At 45.7% G+C, this 20726-nt stretch overlaps 1 protein-coding gene across 2 annotated transcripts in view; it reads right to left on the bottom strand.

Annotated features, from left to right (window-relative positions):
* Nucleotides 1–20726, bottom strand: part of LOC135758081 (dynamin-3) — a 53886-nt gene extending 33160 nt beyond the window's left edge. Inside the window, exons 1-7 of one of the 2 annotated variants that reach the window (XM_065272928.2) lie at nt 20593–20726; nt 19792–20007; nt 18199–18272; nt 16501–16650; nt 16055–16258; nt 15738–15836; nt 15005–15165 (exon numbers count right to left, since the gene is read on the bottom strand). In XM_065272928.2, the coding sequence (XP_065129000.1) occupies nt 15005–15165; nt 15738–15836; nt 16055–16258; nt 16501–16650; nt 18199–18272; nt 19792–19952 (849 nt within the window). In that variant the 5' untranslated portion in view covers nt 19953–20007; nt 20593–20726. Of the gene's footprint in view, nt 1–15004; nt 15166–15737; nt 15837–16054; nt 16259–16500; nt 16651–18198; nt 18273–19791; nt 20008–20359; nt 20571–20592 lie in introns of those variants that run through there. The other variant, XM_065272927.2, reaches the window with a different exon arrangement.

The following is a 20726-nucleotide window of genomic DNA, read 5'->3' as shown; positions in this document are numbered from 1 at the left end:
ATGTACTACAGGTGGTAATGTACTGCAGGCGGTGATGTATTACAGGCGGTGATGTACTGCAGGCGGTGATGTACTACAGGTGGTAATGTACTGCAGGCGGTGATGTACTGCAGGCGGTGATGTACTACAGGCGGTGATGTACTACAGGCGGTGATGTACTGCAGGCGGTGATGTACTACAGGTGGTAATGTACTGCAGGCAGTGATGTACTACAGGTGGTAATGTACTGCAGGCGGTGATGTACTACAGGCAGTGATGTACTACAGGCGGTAATGTACTGCAGGCAGTGATGTACTACAGGCGTGATGTACTGCAGGCGGTGATGTACTACAGGCGGTGATGTACTGCAGGCGGTGATGTACTACAGGCGTGATGTACTGCAGGCGGTGATGTACTACAGGCAGTGATGTACTGCAGGCGTGATGTAGTACAGGCTGTAATGTACTGCAGGCGGTGATGTACTACAGGCGTGATGTACTGCAGGCGGTGATGTACTACAGGCAGTGATGTACTAAAGGCAGTGGTGTACTAAAGGCAGTGATGTACTACAGGAGGAGATGTACTACAGGCAGTGATGTACTACAGGCAGTGATGTACTACAGGCAGTGATGTACTACAGGCGTGATGTACTGCAGGCGGTGATGTACTACAGGCAGTGATGTACTGCAGGCGTGATGTACTACAGGCTGTAATGTACTGCAGGCGGTGATGTACTACAGGCGTGATGTACTGCAGGCGGTGATGTACTACAGGCAGTGATGTACTGCAGGCGTGATGTAGTACAGGCTGTAATGTACTGCAGGCGGTGATGTACTACAGGCGTGATGTACTGCAGGCGGTGATGTACTACAGGCAGTGATGTACTACAGGCAGTGATGTACTACAGGCAGTGATGTACTACAGGTGGTAATGTACTGCAGGCGGTGATGTACTACAGGTGGTAATGTACTGCAGGCGGTGATGTACTACAGGTGGTAATGTACTGCAAGCGGTGATGTACTACAGGCGGTGATGTACTGCAGGCGGTGATGTACTACAGGCGGTAATGTACTGCAGGCGGTGATGTACTACAGGTGGTAATGTACTGCAGGCGGTGATCTACTACAGGCAGTGATGTACTACAGGCAGTGATGTACTACAGGTGGTAATGTACTGCAGGCGGTGATGTACTACAGGTGGTAATGTACTGCAGGCGGTGATGTACTACAGGTGGTAATGTACTGCAGGCGGTGATCTACTACAGGCAGTGATGTACTACAGGCAGTGATGTACTACAGGTGGTAATGTACTGCAGGCGGTGATGTACTACAGGCGGTGATGTACTGCAGGCGGTGATGTACTACAGGCGGTGATGTACTGCAGGCGGTGATGTACTACAGGTGGTAATGTACTGCAGGCGGTGATGTACTACAGGCGGTGATGTACTGCAGGCGGTGATGTACTACAGGTGGTAATGTACTGCAAGCGGTGATGTACTACAGGCGTGATGTACTGCAGGCGGTGATGTACAACAGGCGGTGATGTACTACAGGTGGTAATGTACTGCAGGCGGTGATGTACTACAGGCAGTGATGTACTACAGGTGGTAATGTACTGCAGGCGGTGATGTAGTACTACAGGTGTGACGTACTACAGGCAGTGATGTACTACAGGCTGTAATGTACTGCAGGCGGTGATGTACTACAGGCGTGATGTACTGCAGGCGGTGATGTACTACAGGCGGTGATGTACTGCAGGCGGTGATGTACTACAGGTGGTAATGTACTGCAGGCGGTGATGTACTACAGTTGGTAATGTACTGCAGGCGGTGATGTACTACAGGTGGTAATGTACTGCAGGCGGTGATGTACTAAAGGCGGTGATGTACTACAGGCGGTGATGTACTGCAGGCGGTGATGTACTACAGGTGGTAATGTACTGCAGGCAGTGATGTACTACAGGTGGTAATGTACTGCAGGCGGTGATGTTCTGCAGGCGTGATGTACTACAGGTGGTGATGTACTGCAGGCGGTGATGTACTACAGGCGGTGACGTACTACAGGCGGTGACGCACTGCAGGCGGTGATGTACTACAGGCGGTGATGTACTACAGGCGGTGATGTACTACAGGCATTGATCTACTGCAGGCGCAATGTACTACAGGCAGTGATGTACTACAAGCGGTAATGTACTGCAGGCGGTGATGTACTACTACAGGCGGTGATGTACTAAAGGCAGTGATGTACTACAGGAGGAGATGTACTACAGGAAGTGATGTACTACAGGAGGAGATGTACTACAGGCAGTGATGTACTACAGGCGGTAATGTACTGCAGGCGGTGATGTACTACAGGCGTGATGTACTGCAGGCGGTGATGTACTACTACAGGCGGTGATGTACTAAAGGCAGTGATGTACTACAGGAGGAGAAGTACTACAGGCAGTGATGTACTACAGGAGGAGATGTACTACAGGCAGTGATGTACTACAGGCGGTAATGTACTGCAGGCGGTGATGTACTACTACAGGCAGTGATGTACTACAGAAGGAGATGTACTACAGGCAGTGATGTACTACAGGCGGCAATGTACTGCTGGCGGTGATGTAGTACTACAGGTGTGATGTACTGCAGGCGTGATGTACTACAGGCAGTGATGTACTGCAGGCGGTGATGTTCTGCAGGCGTGATGTTCTACAGGCGGTGATGTTCTGCAGGCGTGATGTACTACAGGTGGTGATGTACTGCAGGCGGTGATGTACTACAGGCGTTGACGTACTGCAGGTGGTGATGTACTACAGGCATTGATCTACTGCAGGCGCAATGTACTACAGGCAGTGATGTACTACTGGCGGTAATGTACTGGAGGCGGTGATGTACTACTACAGCCGGTGATGTACTACAGGCGGTGATGTACTACTACAGGCAGTGATGTACTACAGGCAGTGATGTACTACAGGCGGTGGTGTACTAAAGGCAGTGGTATACCAAAGGCAGTGATGTACTACAGGAGGAGATGTACTACAGGCAGTGATATACTGCAGGCGGTGATGTACTACAGGTGGTAATGTACTACAGGCAGTGATGTACTACAGGCAGTGATGTACTAAAGGCAGTGATGTACTACAGGAGGAGATGTACTACAGGCAGTGATGTACTGCAGGCGGTGATGTACTACAGGTGGTAATGTACTACAGGCGGTGGTGTACTAAAGGCAGTGGTGTACTACAGGAGGAGATGTACTACAGGCAGTGATGTACTACAGGCGGTAATGTACTACAGGCAGTGATGTACTACAGGTGGTAATGTACTGCAGGCGGTGATGTACTACAGGCGGTAATGTACTGCAGGCGGTGATGTACTACAGGTGGTAATGTACTGCAGGCGGTGATGTACTACAGGCAGTGATGTACTACAGGCGGTAATGTACTGCAGGCGGTGATGTAGTACTACAGGTGTGACGTACTACAGGCAGTGATGTACTACGGGCTGTAATGTACTGCAGGCGGTGATGTACTACAGGTGGTAATGTACTACAGGCAGTGATGTACTAAAGGCAGTGATGTACTACAGGAGGAGATGTACTACAGGCAGTGATGTACTAAAGGCAGTGGTGTACTAAAGGCAGTGATGTACTACGGGAGGAGATGTACTACAGGCAGTGATGTACTACAGGCAGTGATGTACTACAGGCAGTGATGTACTACAGGCAGTGATGTACTACAGGAGGAGATGTACTACAGGCAGTGATGTACTAAAGGCAGTGGTGTACTAAAGGCAGTGATGTACTACAGGAGGAGATGTACTACAGGCAGTGATGTACTAAAGGCAGTGGTGTACTAAAGGCAGTGATGTACTACAGGAGGAGATGTACTACAGGCAGTGATGTACTACAGGCAGTGATGTACTACAGGCAGTGATGTACTACAGGCAGTGATGTACTACAGGCAGTGATGTACTACAGGCGTGATGTACTGCAGGCGGTGATGTACTACAGGCAGTGATGTACTGCAGGCGTGATTTACTACAGGCTGTAATGTACTGCAGGCGGTGATGTACTACAGGCGTGATGTACTGCAGGCGGTGATGTACTACAGGCAGTGATGTACTGCAGGCGTGATGTAGTACAGGCTGTAATGTACTGCAGGCGGTGATGTACTACAGGCGTGATGTACTGCAGGCGGTGATGTACTACAGGCAGTGATGTACTACAGGCAGTGATGTACTACAGGCAGTGATGTACTACAGGTGGTAATGTACTGCAGGCGGTGATGTACTACAGGTGGTAATGTACTGCAGGCGGTGATGTACTACAGGTGGTAATGTACTGCAGGCGGTGATGTACTACAGGTGGTAATGTACTGCAGGCGGTGATGTACTACAGGTGGTAATGTACTGCAAGCGGTGATGTACTACAGGCGGTGATGTACTGCAGGCGGTGATGTACTACAGGCGGTAATGTACTGCAGGCGGTGATGTACTACAGGTGGTAATGTACTGCAGGCGGTGATGTACTGCAGGCGGTGATGTACTACAGGTGGTAATTTACTGCAGGCGGTGATGTACTACAGGCAGTGATGTACTACAGGCAGTGATGTACTACAGGTGGTAATGTACTGCAGGCGGTGATGTACTACAGGCGGTGATGTACTGCAGGCGGTGATGTACTACAGGCGGTGATGTACTGCAGGCGGTGATGTACTACAGGTGGTAATGTACTGCAGGCAGTGATGTACTACAGGCGGTGATGTACTGCAGGCGGTGATGTACTACAGGTGGTAATTTACTGCAGGCGGTGATGTACTACAGGCGTGATGTACTGCAGGCGGTGATGTACTACAGGCGGTGATGTACTACAGGTGGTAATGTACTGCAGGCGGTGATGTAGTACTACAGGTGTGACGTACTACAGGCAGTGATGTACTACAGGCTGTAATGTACTGCAGGCGGTGATGTACTACAGGCGTGATGTACTGCAGGCGGTGATGTACTACAGGCGGTGATGTACTGCAGGCGGTGATGTACTACAGGTGGTAATGTACTGCAGGCGGTGATGTACTACAGGCAGTGATGTACTACAGGCAGTGATGTACTACAGGTGGTAATGTACTGCAGGCGGTGATGTACTGCAGGCGGTGATGTACTGCAGGCGTTGATGTACTACAGGCGGTGATGTACTGCAGGCGGTGATGTACTACAGGTGGTAATGTACTGCAGGCGGTGAAGTACTACAGGCGGTGATGTACTGCAGGCGGTGATGTACTACAGGTGGTAATTTACTGCAGGCGGTGATGTACTACAGGCGTGATGTACTGCAGGCGGTGATGTACTGCAGGCGGTGATGTACTACAGGTGGTAATGTACTGCAGGCGGTGATGTACTACAGGCAGTGATGTACTACAGGCGGTAATGTACTGCAGGCGGTGATGTAGTACTACAGGTGTGACGTACTACAGGCAGTGATGTACTACAGGCTGTAATGTACTGCAGGCGGTGATGTACTACAGGCGTGATGTACTGCAGGCGGTGATGTACTACAGGCGGTGATGTACTACAGGTGGTAATGTACTGCAGGCGGTGATGTACTACAGGTGGTGATGTACTGCAGGCGGTGATGTACTACAGGTGGTAATGTACTGCAGGCGGTGATGTACTACAGGCGGTGATGTACTAAAGGCGGTGATGTACTGCAGGCGGTGATGTACTACAGGTGGTAATGTACTGCAGGCAGTGATGTACTACAGGTGGTAATGTACTGCAGGCGGTGATGTACTACAGGCATTGATCTACTGCAGGCGCAATGTACTACAGGCAGTGATGTACTACAAGCGGTAATGTACTGCAGGCGGTGATGTACTAAAGGCAGTGATGTACTACAGGAGGAGATGTACTACAGGCAGTGATGTACTACAGGAGGAGATGTACTACAGGCAGTGATGTACTACAGGCAGTAATGTACTGCAGGCGGTGATGTACTACAGGCGTGATGTACTGCAGGCGGTGATGTACTACTACAGGCGGTGATGTACTAAAGGCAGTGATGTACTACAGGAGGAGATGTACTACAGGCAGTGATGTACTACAGGCGGTAATGTACTGCAGGCGGTGATGTACTACTACAGGCAGTGATGTACTTAAGGCAGTGATGTACTACAGAAGGAGATGTACTACAGGCAGTGATGTACTACAAGCGGTAATGTACTAATGTACTATTACAGGCGGTGACGCACTACAGGCAGTGATGTACTACAGGCGGCAATGTACTGCTGGTGGTGATGTAGTACTACAGGTGTGATGTACTGCAGGCGTGATGTACTACAGGCAGTGATGTACTGCAGGCGGTGATGTTCTGCAGGCGTGATGTACTACAGGCGGTGATGTTCTGCAGGCGTGATGTACTACAGGTGGTGATGTACTGCAGGCGGTGATGTACTACAGGCGGTGACGTACTGCAGGTGGTGATGTACTACAGGCGGTGATGTACTACAGGGGTTGATCTACTGCAGGCGCAATGTACTACAGGCAGTGATGTACTACTGGCGGTAATGTACTGCAGGCGGTGATGTACTACTACAGGCGGTGATGTACTACAGGAGGAGATGTACTACAGGCAGTGATGTACTGCAGGCGGTGATGTACTACAGGTGGTAATGTACTACAGGCAGTGATGTACTACAGGCAGTGATGTACTAAAGGCAATGATGTACTACAGGAGGAGATGTACTACAGGCAGTGATGTACTGCAGGCGGTGATGTACTACAGGTGGTAATGTACTACAGGCGGTGGTGTACTAAAGGCAGTGGTGTACTAAATGCAGTGATGTACTACAGGAGGAGATGTACTACAGGCAGTGATGTACTACAGGCAGTGATGTACTACAGGCGGTAATGTACTACAGGCAGTGATGTACTACAGGTGGTAATTTACTGCAGGCGGTGATGTACTACAGGCGGTAATGTACTGCAGGCGGTGATGTACTACAGGTGGTAATGTACTGCAGGCGGTGATGTACTACAGGCAGTGATGTACTACAGGCAGTGATGTACTACAGGTGGTAATGTACTGCAGGCGGTGATGTACTGCAGGCGGTGATGTACTGCAGGCGTTGATGTACTACAGGCGGTGATGTACTGCAGGCGGTGATGTACTACAGGTGGTAATGTACTGCAGGCGGTGAAGTACTACAGGCGGTGATGTACTGCAGGCGGTGATGTACTACAGGTGGTAATTTACTGCAGGCGGTGATGTACTACAGGCGTGATGTACTGCAGGCGGTGATGTACTGCAGGCGGTGATGTACTACAGGTGGTAATGTACTGCAGGCGGTGATGTACTACAGGCAGTGATGTACTACAGGCGGTAATGTACTGCAGGCGGTGATGTAGTACTACAGGTGTGACGTACTACAGGCAGTGATGTACTACAGGCTGTAATGTACTGCAGGCGGTGATGTACTACAGGCGTGATGTACTGCAGGCGGTGATGTACTACAGGCGGTGATGTACTACAGGTGGTAATGTACTGCAGGCGGTGATGTACTACAGGTGGTGATGTACTGCAGGCGGTGATGTACTACAGGTGGTAATGTACTGCAGGCGGTGATGTACTACAGGCGGTGATGTACTAAAGGCGGTGATGTACTGCAGGCGGTGATGTACTACAGGTGGTAATGTACTGCAGGCAGTGATGTACTACAGGTGGTAATGTACTGCAGGCGGTGATGTACTACAGGCATTGATCTACTGCAGGCGCAATGTACTACAGGCAGTGATGTACTACAAGCGGTAATGTACTGCAGGCGGTGATGTACTAAAGGCAGTGATGTACTACAGGAGGAGATGTACTACAGGCAGTGATGTACTACAGGAGGAGATGTACTACAGGCAGTGATGTACTACAGGAGGAGATGTACTACAGGCAGTGATGTACTACAGGCAGTAATGTACTGCAGGCGGTGATGTACTACAGGCGTGATGTACTGCAGGCGGTGATGTACTACTACAGGCGGTGATGTACTAAAGGCAGTGATGTACTACAGGAGGAGATGTACTACAGGCAGTGATGTACTACAGGCGGTAATGTACTGCAGGCGGTGATGTACTACTACAGGCAGTGATGTACTTAAGGCAGTGATGTACTACAGAAGGAGATGTACTACAGGCAGTGATGTACTACAAGCGGTAATGTACTAATGTACTATTACAGGCGGTGACGCACTACAGGCAGTGATGTACTACAGGCGGCAATGTACTGCTGGTGGTGATGTAGTACTACAGGTGTGATGTACTGCAGGCGTGATGTACTACAGGCAGTGATGTACTGCAGGCGGTGATGTTCTGCAGGCGTGATGTACTACAGGCGGTGATGTTCTGCAGGCGTGATGTACTACAGGTGGTGATGTACTGCAGGCGGTGATGTACTACAGGCGGTGACGTACTGCAGGTGGTGATGTACTACAGGCGGTGATGTACTACAGGGGTTGATCTACTGCAGGCGCAATGTACTACAGGCAGTGATGTACTACTGGCGGTAATGTACTGCAGGCGGTGATGTACTACTACAGGCGGTGATGTACTACAGGAGGAGATGTACTACAGGCAGTGATGTACTGCAGGCGGTGATGTACTACAGGTGGTAATGTACTACAGGCAGTGATGTACTACAGGCAGTGATGTACTAAAGGCAATGATGTACTACAGGAGGAGATGTACTACAGGCAGTGATGTACTGCAGGCGGTGATGTACTACAGGTGGTAATGTACTACAGGCGGTGGTGTACTAAAGGCAGTGGTGTACTAAATGCAGTGATGTACTACAGGAGGAGATGTACTACAGGCAGTGATGTACTACAGGCAGTGATGTACTACAGGCGGTAATGTACTACAGGCAGTGATGTACTACAGGTGGTAATGTACTGCAGGCGGTGATGTACTACAGGCGGTAATGTACTGCAGGCGGTGATGTACTACAGGTGGTAATGTACTGCAGGCGGTGATGTACTACAGGCAGTGATGTACTACAGGCGGTAATGTACTGCAGGCGGTGATGTAGTACTACAGGTGTGACGTACTACAGGCAGTGATGTACTACAGGCTGTTATGTACTGCAGGCGGTGATGTACTACAGGCGTGATGTACTGCAGGCGTGATGTACTACAGGCGGTGATGTACTGCAGGCGGTGATGTATTACAGGCGGTGATGTTCTGCAGGCGTGATGTACTACAGGTGGTGATGTACTGCAGGCGGTGATGTACTACAGGCGGTGATGTACTGCAGGCGTGATGTACTACAGGCAGTGATGTACTGCAGGCGGTGATGTACTAGAGGCGGTGATGTACTACAGGCGGTGATGTACTACAGGCGGTGATGTACTACAGGCAGTGATGTACTACAGGCGGTAATGTACTGCAGGCGGTGATGTACTACAGGCGGTGACGTACTACTACAAGAAGTGATGTGCTAAAGGCAGTGATGTACTACAGGAGGAGATGTACTACAGACGGTAATGTACTGCAGGCGGTGATGTACTACAGGTGGTAATGTACTACAGGCAGTGATGTACTACAGGCAGTGATGTACTAAAGGCAGTGATGTACTACAGGAGAAGATGTACTACAGGCAGTGATGTACTGCAGGCGGTGATGTACTACAGGTGGTAATGTACTACAGGCGGTGGTGTACTAAAGGCAGTGGTGTACTAAAGGCAGTGATGTACTACAGGCAGTGATGTACTACAGGCGGTAATGTACTACAGGCAGTGATGTACTACAGGTGGTAATGTACTGCAGGCGGTGATGTACTACAGGCGGTAATGTACTGCAGGCGGTGATGTACTACAGGTGGTAATGTACTGCAGGCGGTTATGTACTACAGGCAGTGATGTACTACAGGCGGTAATGTACTGCAGGCGGTGATGTAGTACTACAGGTGTGACGTACTACAGGCAGTGATGTACTACAGGCTGTAATGTACTGCAGGCGGTGATGTACTACAGGCAGTAATGTACTGCAGGCGGTGATGTAGTACTACTGGTGTGACGTACTACAGGCAGTGATGTACTACAGGCTGAAATGTACTGCAGGCGGTGATGTACTACAGGCGTGATGTACTGCAGGCGTGATGTACTACAGGCGGTGATGTACTGCAGGCGGTGATGTATTACAGGCGGTGATGTTCTGCAGGCGGTGATGTACTACAGGCGGTGATGTACTGCAGGCGTGATGTACTACAGGCAGTGATGTACTGCAGGTGGTGATGTACTACAGGCGGTGATGTACTACAGGCGGTGATGTACTACAGGCGGTGATGTACTACAGGCGGTGATGTACTACAGGCGATGATGTACTACAGGCAGTGATGTACTACAGGCGGTAATGTACTGCAGGCGGTAATGTACTGCAGGTGGTGATGTACTACTACAGGCGGTGACATACTACAGGCAGTGATCTACTACAAGCAGTGATCTACTAGAAGCGGTAATGTACTGCAGGCGGTGATGTACTACTAAAGGCAGTGATGTACTACAGAAGGAGATGTACTTCAGGCAGTGATGTACTACAAGCGGTAATGTACTGCAGGCGGTGATGTACTACAGGCGTGATGTACTACAGGCAGTGATGTACTACAGGAGGTGGTGTACTAAAGGCAGTGGTGTACTACAGGCGTGATGTACTGCAGGCGTTGATGTACTACAGGCGTGATGTACTACAGGTGGTGATGTACTGCAGGCAGTGATGTACTACAGGCGGTGATGTACTGCATGCGGTGATGTACTACAGGCGGTGATGTACTGCAGGCGGTGATGTTCTGCAGGCGTGATGTACTTCAGGTGGTGATGTACACGGCGGTGATGTACTACAGGTGGTGATGTACTACAGGCGGTGATGTACTACAGGCGGTGATTTATTACAGGCGTTGATCTACTGCAGGCGCACTGTACTACAGGCAGTGATGTACTACAGGTGGTAAAGTACTGCAGGCGGTGATGTACTACTACAGGCGGTGATGAACTAAGGGCAGTGATTTACTACAGGCAGTGATGTACTACAGGAGGAGATGTACTACAGGCAGTGATATACTACAGGAGGAGATGTACTACAGGCAGTGATGTACTACAGGCAGAAATGTACTGCAGGCGGTGATGTACTACTACAGGTGGTGATGTACTACTACAGGTGGTGACGTACTACAGGCAGTGATGTACTACAGGCAGTAATGTACTGCAGGCGGTGATGTATTACTACATGCGGTGATGTACTACAGGCAGTGATGTACTACAGGCAGTGATGTACTACAGGCAGTGATGTACTACAGGCAGTGATGTACTACAGGCGGTGATGTATTACTACAGGCGGAGATGTATTACTACAGGCGGTGATGTACTACAGGCAGTGATGTACTACAGGCAGTGATGTACTACAGGTGGTAATGTACTACTACAGGAGGTGATGTACTACAGGCGGTGATGTACTACAGGCGGTAATGTACTATAGGCGGTTATGTACTGCAGGCGCTGATGTACTACTACAGGCAGTGATGTACTACAGGCGGTGATGTACTACAGGCGGTAATGTACTGCAGGCAGTGATGTACTACAGGCGGTGATGTACTACAGGCGTGATGTACTACAGGCGGTGATGTTCTGCAGGCGTGATGTACTACAGGTGGTGATGTACTGCAGGCAGTGATGTACTACAGGCAGTGATGTACTACAAGCGGTAATGTACTAATGTACTACTACAGGCGGTGACGCACTACAGGCAGTGATGTACTACAGGCGGCAATGTACTGCAGGCGGTGATGTAGTACTACAGGTGTGACGTACTACAGGCAGTGATGTACTACAGGCTGTAATGTACTGCAGGCGTTGATGTACTACAGGCGTGATGTACTGCAGGCGTGATGTACTACAGGTGGTTATGTACTGCAGGCGTTGATGTACTACAGGCGGTGATGTACTGCAGGCGGTGATGTACTACAGGCGGTGGTGTACTAAAGGCAGTGGTGTACTACAGGCGTGATGTACTGCAGGCGTGATGTACTACAGGTGGTGATGTACTGCAGGCGGTGATGTACTACAGGCGTGATGTACTACAGGCAGTGATGTACTACAGGCGGTGGTGTACTAAAGGCAGTGGTGTACTACAGGCGTGATGTACTGCAGGCGGTGATGTACTACAGGCGTGATGTACTACAGGTGGTGACGTACTACAGGCAGTGATGTACTGCAGGCGGTGATGTAATACTACATGCGGTGATGTACTACAGGCAGTGATGTACTACAGGCAGTGATGTACTGCAGGCGGTGATGTATTACTACAGGCGGTGATGGTCTACAGGCAGTGATGTACTGCAGGCGGTGATGTATTACTACAAGCGGTAATGTACTAATGTACTACTACAGGCGGTGACGCACTACAGGCAGTGATGTACTACAGGCGGCAATGTACTGCAGGCGGTGATGTAGTACTACAGGTGTGACGTACTACAGGCAGTGATGTACTACAGGCTGTAATGTACTGCAGGCTTTGATGTACTACAGGCATGATGTACTGCAGGCGTGATGTACTACAGGTGGTTATGTACTGCAGGCGTTGATGTACTACAGGCGGTGATGTACTGCAGGCGGTGATGTACTACAGGCGGTGGTGTACTAAAGGCAGTGGTGTACTACAGGCGTGATGTACTGCAGGCGTGATGTACTACAGGTGGTGATGTACTGCAGGCGGTGATGTACTACAGGCGTGATGTACTACAGGCGGTGATGTACTACAGGCGGTGGTGTACTAAAGGCAGTGGTGTACTACAGGCGTGATGTACTGCAGGCGGTGATGTACTACAGGCGTGATGTACTACAGGTGGTGACGTACTACAGGCAGTGATGTACTGCAGGCGGTGATGTAATACTACATGCGGTGATGTACTACAGGCAGTGATGTACTACAGGCAGTGATGTACTGCAGGCGGTGATGTACTACAGGCAGTGATGTACTACAGGCAGTGAAGTACTACAGGCAGTGATGTACTACAGGTGGTGATGTACTACAGGCAGTGATGTGCTACTGCAGGCGGTGATGTACTACTCTCTATATGCTATAGCATTTTACAGTTGTAGGTTACAGTTTGACAAGAGTTTACAGTTTGACAAAAGCACAATGTTTTGTTTTATTGCGACTGTACACAAATATAAGCAAACACTTTGCAGTTTGAATGATGTATGAACAAAATTACGGCGTATGTATTGTTTTATGTTTCCACTGTTCAATCCTGCCCGCACCTCTCTCTCTTTCTCTCTCTCTCTCTCTCTCTCTCTCTCTCTCACACACACACACACACACACACAAACACAGGCACACACTCACATCATGTCTCTCTCTAAGTCGTTCCTCATTACATAAATTGTCACGCGAGTTTAATTATTTTTATATCAAGTATTTTATGATAATGTGTCCTGCTACTACTGGCACTTACCCTGCTGCCAGGACCTCTCTCTGGTGTACTACTGGCACTTACCAGGACCTCTCTCTGGTGTAAATTTAACTCTGTCTGTCCCTCATCATGACCAGGCTACGGATGCTCAGGCCTGCGAATTCCGGGAATCCGGGGACCAATCACGGCTAGTTGGCCGACTCTTATTCCTCGTTTTTTTTTACACGTAGCAGCATATAAGTAATCATATTAGTGCCCCTGCTGTTGGCTGTCCCTATTGTGTTATTAGACCTTTTTTTGCCCACGGCCGGGTGACGGCCCTTGGTTGAATGGCTGTTCTGGACTTTTCCAGAACGCACAGATAGTCTGTCCCTGGTCCTACTTGTTTTACTGAAATTAGACAGCCTTGATGATGTATGCAGCCTTCGGATGTGACCTCCGGAGGATACAGCCTTTAAATTGAGTAAGGGTGAGGTGTGTAGTTTTAAACAGTCCTGACAAGTGTGTTAATGTGACAGAGGTGTTGATAAGCTGTGGTTTTGATCAGTACTGAAGGATCCTGGGAAATGCAGTTCATAGGTAACAGACAGTAATGTAAGATGAATGGCATATCCATTGCACCACTGACACAGACAACTTATTACATAGCTGGTTTAGTTTGATGTTTCTCTTGTGTTTTGGTTGTTTGGTCACTCTCTGACTCTACCCTCTTGTTAACGTCTCAGATATATCTTTATTTTCCCCTCTCTTCATCAGTTAAGGCCAATTAATTTCCCTCTTATGTGCAGTCCTGTGCCAGATTGTTGTTTTGTGTCATGCCTACAGCACTCAAGCATCACTTCTCTTGTCTGGCATCTATGAAGAAGGTGGTCCTTGGTGCCAATCTGAAACAATCCTTTACTGCTGACTTGGGCCTTTTCTCAATATGTGATCTTATGTGATTTTGTGTCTTCGTGTCCTCGCTCTACATCATCATCAGCCGTCAAAGTCTGGTTCCAATACTCGGGAACACAAGAACAGAGAACGCATGGAAGTAGCTGGATGTGTTCTTGATATCGAGTATGAAACTAATGCAGACTTGCACAAACCTAACCCACTTAAAGTCCCATAAGACATTGCAGCAAAACAATAAGTGAGGAAGTAGTTTCTACTCATAACTATATTATTAACATGTTCTTAATGACAGCAGCCTAAATATGCATCTTTAAAGAAACGCCAATGAAGCAGAAAACCTGCATAATATTAATAATATTACTGTTTATGGTAGTTGTGTATGATGTCAAAATAAAATTATTTTGGGTATTTCTGATGAGCATATTTTGGTCTTATGAATGTGTTATTTGTGTCTATTATTCACATATAATCTTTTATTTGTTGCTATAGTTTTAGCTGTTTTATTTCTATTTTTATTTACACTTTTAAAAATGACAAAATGCAGCAATATATGCAATAAAACATGTTGTTAAATATTGTAAATTATGATGTTATCATGGTCACATTCAGCCCTGTCTCTTGTCTATATCAGGCTGAATTTGTTAAAGTTTCATCTTGCACTAGTAAGTCCTTGTTGTGTTTTGTGGTGTACTATACTGTGGTACCTGATTGAGGGCTTTCTGCAGATGCGGGGTGCCCATCCTGTCAGCCATGTGTCTGTAGGCCGGATGAGAGAAAAAAAATTTCCTTTCGGCTTCCAGAGCGGCTTTAATGTCCTTCTTCCCGTCTATGTCCTTTTGACTGCGGTTCACCACCCCAATATATCCTAAATGATGGACAGAGAGAGTTCATTTGAGGAAAAACTCACTGGTCAAAACGCATGCAGGACTACAGCGCTTTCATGACTATATAATTGAATTTATAGGTGCCCTTTATAAATCTAACATAGCACATGTGTACTAATATTTAAAAATATTCATACTCATTTATGACCCCTCTCCAATTCCGGATCATGATTAACTGTACATGTTTATAATAATGTTTAATATTTTCTTTTATTGTATGGTCATTCAATGCACTAACACTACTGTTCAAAGGTTTTAAATCACTCAGTCTTTACATTTTTACTCATACTGTAACTTATACTCTAGCTATTGAAATAGCTATTAAGGCCAAAAGCACTGTATTGTATTACTGTATATCGTTTGTAAGACTTTAGAAAAGAGTTTGGATCACTGTTAAAGGAATATGTGAAAAAACATCTGTGGACGTGACTTAAGTTTTCAGGAAATATAAAGATTATGGAAAATAATACAAATACACACAAAAACAATCTATAATAGCTGAAGTCAACAGGACTAATTCAAGGAGAGACATGAGGAAGGAAGGATTTCTCACCTCTCCGGAGTGGAAGAAGTTTGTTGTCTAAAACCTCTCGAGCATCTGTACCTTCATCCATGAGATCAAGTTTAGTGATCACACCAATTGTCCTCAGGCCTAAGATGATGAACATCATATAAGTGAAGTAATGCCTCTAGAGCACTGATGCCAAGAAACTTCTCATCAAAATACCACTTTATAAGGAGGATTAAAAATGTTTAAATGTCCATGGGTCCTTTATAAGATGATATGACATGAGAGATGATTGTCTGATCTATTTCAGGATATTTAGAAGAGGTTTGGAGGGATTTATATTTGATTTAAAGGACACTGACCCTGTGGATCCACGTCTTTGGCCAGTTTAAGAGCATCAGAGTTTGCCAGGTCTGTATTGGCAGGAGTTACAGCCAGGATGAGACAGCTCTCTCGACAGATGAACTGCATGATCATTTCACGTATCTGCTGTTCAATGTCGGCTGGCTGATCACCCACTGGCACTTTAGTGATGCCGGGCAGGTCGATGAGCGTCAGATTCAACACTGCACAAATGCAAGGTGACAGATGATAAAGATTACTTACCAGTAACAACATAGCCTACTGTATGTTAAATAAGATATCAGTATCGATCTGTATAACCTGTATGCTTTCTTAGATTAAGGATAATGTAACTTAAGCTTTAGCCATATGATGTGTACATGCAGGATGCTTGATAAGTATCTGTCTTGAACATTGGGTTTGTAAATAAAATAAAACAGTGCTAAGTTAATGATGAGATCCGTACCATGAGGGGAAAACACCCTTAAATTGATGGGAACGGGAGAAATGCCCTTATTTGCCCCAGTGATACGATCTGTCTCGGCCTCAATCTCCTGACGGACTTCATCAAAATCAGTGAACTTCTTCCCTTTGCAGTGCAGAAACTCAGCCCATTCTGTAGAGTCAAGAAGACACAGAAACAAATCCATACAGGATGCAGTAATATGACAAGAATGCAAACCTTTTCAAATCTGAAATATAAGCAACACATACAGTATAATCTATTTTAACTAATAAAACACAAATGTTAGATTTGTTCATGAATATATCATTCAAATACTCCCACTCACTTTCACTTTTACATTGAAATGCCAACAAAGAATATTACATTATAAAATGTAGTGCTGTTTTTCTGAGGTGTAATTACACTGAATTTATGTATTTTATGTCCACCTGGCAACATCTCATGCCCCCCAGTTTAAGACCCACTGCCCTAGAGCGACATCTTAAAAGTTTAAGAGATCATTGTAACTGGTTGTCCACACTGTTAGCTCACATTTCCTATTTAAATATGCAATCACAATTTACTTCAATGATTTCATTTTCATTGCATTACTATAAACTATAAATGCAGTATATTCTAGTAATGTGTAGACATAATTGAATAACTAAAATGGTTAATATGTGTGAAATCCAGACTAGTCTCATAATGTAATGATGAGATGAAGAGCTTCAGAGTTTCATCTTTGACATGATCTTACTCAGTCAATATTAAAGATATCGAGACGATATTTTCTATATATTATGTATTTCTACTGTACTTTAAATATCATGTACATTCTATGAAGTTTATAATAAAATATATTTGTTTATATCTGTACATGGTAAAGTCTTTTTTTTGTAGTATATATGTCTATATTTTTGTATGCTTTTATTCAGCTACCCATGCGAACCAATTTCCCCACATAAGATTAATAAAGGACTTGTATCTTACCTAATATGTATTTATGTATGTGTCTGTCTATCTTGTCTATCTGTTCACCTAATAACAAGGTTCACATGAAGCTGTGGAAAAAAGTTTTGAGAATTTATTTTCACAAAGTCTGCTCCTTCAGTGTTTTGATATTATGGTAAACTGAAGTATCATAACAAGCGTTGTATAAGTGTCAAAGGTTTTTATTGACAACTACATTAAGTTCATACACATGGTCAATTTTTGCAGTGTTGTTGACCCCTTTTCTTTGCCTTCTCTGCAATTCACCCCTGGCATGCAGCTGTCAATCAACTGCTGACTGATGGCAGCTCATTCTTGCATAATCAGAGCTTGGAGAGAGAAATTGTGGGGGTTTGTTTGAGGATTGAGCACAAGTTCTCAATGGGATTAAGGTCTCAGGGGTTTGGCCATGGACCCAAAATTTCAAAATTTTGCCTAGGGCCTCCAAATCTCCATCAAGAACCAGACCTGGTTCCCTGATCACTTTGCCTGATGGCACGATGCTCCATCATGCTGAAAAAGGCATTGCTCATCACCAAACTGTGCTTGTATGGTTGAGAGAAGTTGCTCGCGGAGGATGTTTTTGTACCATTATTTATTAAATGGCTCATTCAGCTGTGGGCACCACCAGTGTAGATCAAGCTTGCGCAAGAATTACTTTTTGTGCTTCTTCACATACATGGTTATAGGTAAAAAGGCAAGTAGGTATAGTACGTAATATGAGTTTACCTGTGTTAGCACTAATCAGCTGCAAAACAAGAGGTCTCCGGGTGACAATGCCAGACCCACGAGGCAGAAAATCCCTGAAACACAAATCACCATTGCTTATTCATTACAATGCCTCAAAACGGCAACATACAACAGCAATGTCTACACATGTTGTTAAAGACAACTGCGTGTGCTTATGTTCCTCCAAATACCTTTGCTTGAACCTTATCAAAATATCCCTGTATCTGTAATCTGTGATATTCTGTCTGCTATGCTGGGCAGGCCAATGAATTAAACAGCATTTGTTCTTCTCTTCTGATGAACTAAAGTGTGTCCGCTCCGATGTTAATCAACAGTCTTCTCAAAGCATAATAAACACAAGCTTATAAAAAAAAGTGAAATCTTGGGCTATGAGCCAGTAGAATGTATTGAGAATGTTCAAGTATCTTTTTGTAAAAAACTTCTGTGTATTAGTTCAAGTGTAAGCAATGTAGCTGTTTTGGGTGACTTAGGAAGATTTGCATTGTCCACATGTTATATGAAAAGGTGTATTATGTATTGGGTAAAATTAGTGTCTCTGCTTGATTATCGTTATCCCAAAAATTTTTACAATATGCTATTGGAATTGGATAAAGTAGGCAGAAAAACTTGGGTTATTAAAGTATTATTGAATTTTTATGGTTTTTCTGCTGCTTGGGAGGCCCAAAGTGTAGGTGATATAAGAATATTTACGGCAGTTTTGAATCAAAGATTGAAAGAAAAAGCACATGAGGCGTGGTATGCAGCAGTTTTAGAAAATAACAAACTAAACATGTACTCACAATGCAAGTCTTTGTTAATACAAGAGAGCTACATTACATCTGTGTGTAACGTGCAACTGGTACAGTCATTGCTCCTGTTTAGATGCTCAGGTCATCAGCTAGCTATAGAAACGGGCAGATGGAGTAATACACCAGTTGCAGAAAGAATCTGTCATTATTGTAATTTAACAAAAATTTCTGTGATAGAAGATGAGAAGCACTTTTTGTATGTTTGTCCTTTGTACATAGATCTACGTGAGAAATATTTAAGTGAATTTACTCTTGTAGGTGATGTCCACAAAGATGTCTCAAGTATGTGTGATTCTGTGTATGCATGGCGATTGGCACTGTATATATATCAAGGAATGAAAAAGAGATTGTCCGCCATGGTATGATATTTGTGGAATTTTGGGCCGAGAGGCCATATATTCCTGAAAATAAACCGAACCGAACACAAGCTTACAGTATCGAGTTAATTTTCAGGGAATATAATAATTAATTTCCTTTTTTTTCTACATTTGGTCTAATCACTGTAATGAAGTTTTTACTTAATTGAATAACATGACTGTGACAGGAGTGAATTTTTAATGAAATGACATTTTAGCAATGCTGTTTTGCTTTTAATGAACGATATTATATTGCATAGTACACAGTAGTGTTACATTGGCCATCAGCTGGAAACGAATATTATTTTAACATTGAGTTATTATCATAACAGTTTTACATTTAAAATAAATCAGGTCTGTAAAACAAATCAAGTCATTCATTGGTTGATGTTTATCTTCATGTTCATGAATGAACGCACTTCACTCACTTGCCCACAAAGTTCTCGAGCACGGAGCTTTTACCGGCGCTCTGTCCGCCCACCACTGCGATCTGCGGCAGGTCCAGGTTACAGCTCTGTCCGATGGAGCTGAAGGCGTCCTGCAGCCGGTTCACCAGCGGGATGAGATCCTCCATGCCCCTGTTCCCCATGATGGTGCTGATGCTGAGGAGTCTGCGCTATAGAGGGCGAAATACGCGCATCCACCTACAGTATACAGACACAAACATTGCGCGATGGTTGTGTCCGCAAGCACAGATTGTCAAGGACATTGCTGAATAACGGGTCACATTACTTACTTTTATTATTGGTACTGTTGCTAAAATGCATTTGAGGTCGTATGTTTTTAAGGATGCATTCAAGGTACATACGAATTATATTATGGATGTAAACGTCTTGGATCTAAGGAACGTGGTGAGATTTATTCAGGCCGATGTAAAAGATCAGGATGAAGGTTATTTATTATAAGAGATGTAGATGCATACGCGCTATATTCTATCGCCTCGGCCCGCCGCGCGCGTTGGCCTGTCGTTTATTGACATTATTCATAAAGACTTACCGTTATCCTGCTTCACCTGAGCTGGGAACAGCCGCCTTACAACTTAATGTCTTAATCCTGTTGTTAATGCTAAAAACCTTGCTATTGACAAACACATCTGCAAGTCAAGCGATTTTAACCTGGAGAAGTCTTGCTCTCCAAGGCAAGCGCGCATTAATCGCTCCGCAGCGCACCCGCACTCATTTCCCTGCGAGGCTGAAAAGCGACCAATGAATGAAGGACGGGCGCCTTACCTCGCTCTTTACCAACTCTACTATGGTAAATGCTTAGCTCGTGAAGATGAGTTGAGTCCTACTGGTGAGCACTAGAGCGTCCAGTCACGACACCTTATTAAAATACATCAGCCACGACTTTAACACTAGCGGGT

This window comes from Paramisgurnus dabryanus, chromosome 6 (assembly GCF_030506205.2).
Source record: "Paramisgurnus dabryanus chromosome 6, PD_genome_1.1, whole genome shotgun sequence".
Taxonomy (NCBI): Eukaryota; Metazoa; Chordata; class Actinopteri; order Cypriniformes; family Cobitidae; genus Paramisgurnus; species Paramisgurnus dabryanus.
The sequence above is the reverse complement of the archived record's forward strand: the minus strand, read 5'-3'. Positions and strand labels throughout refer to the sequence as shown.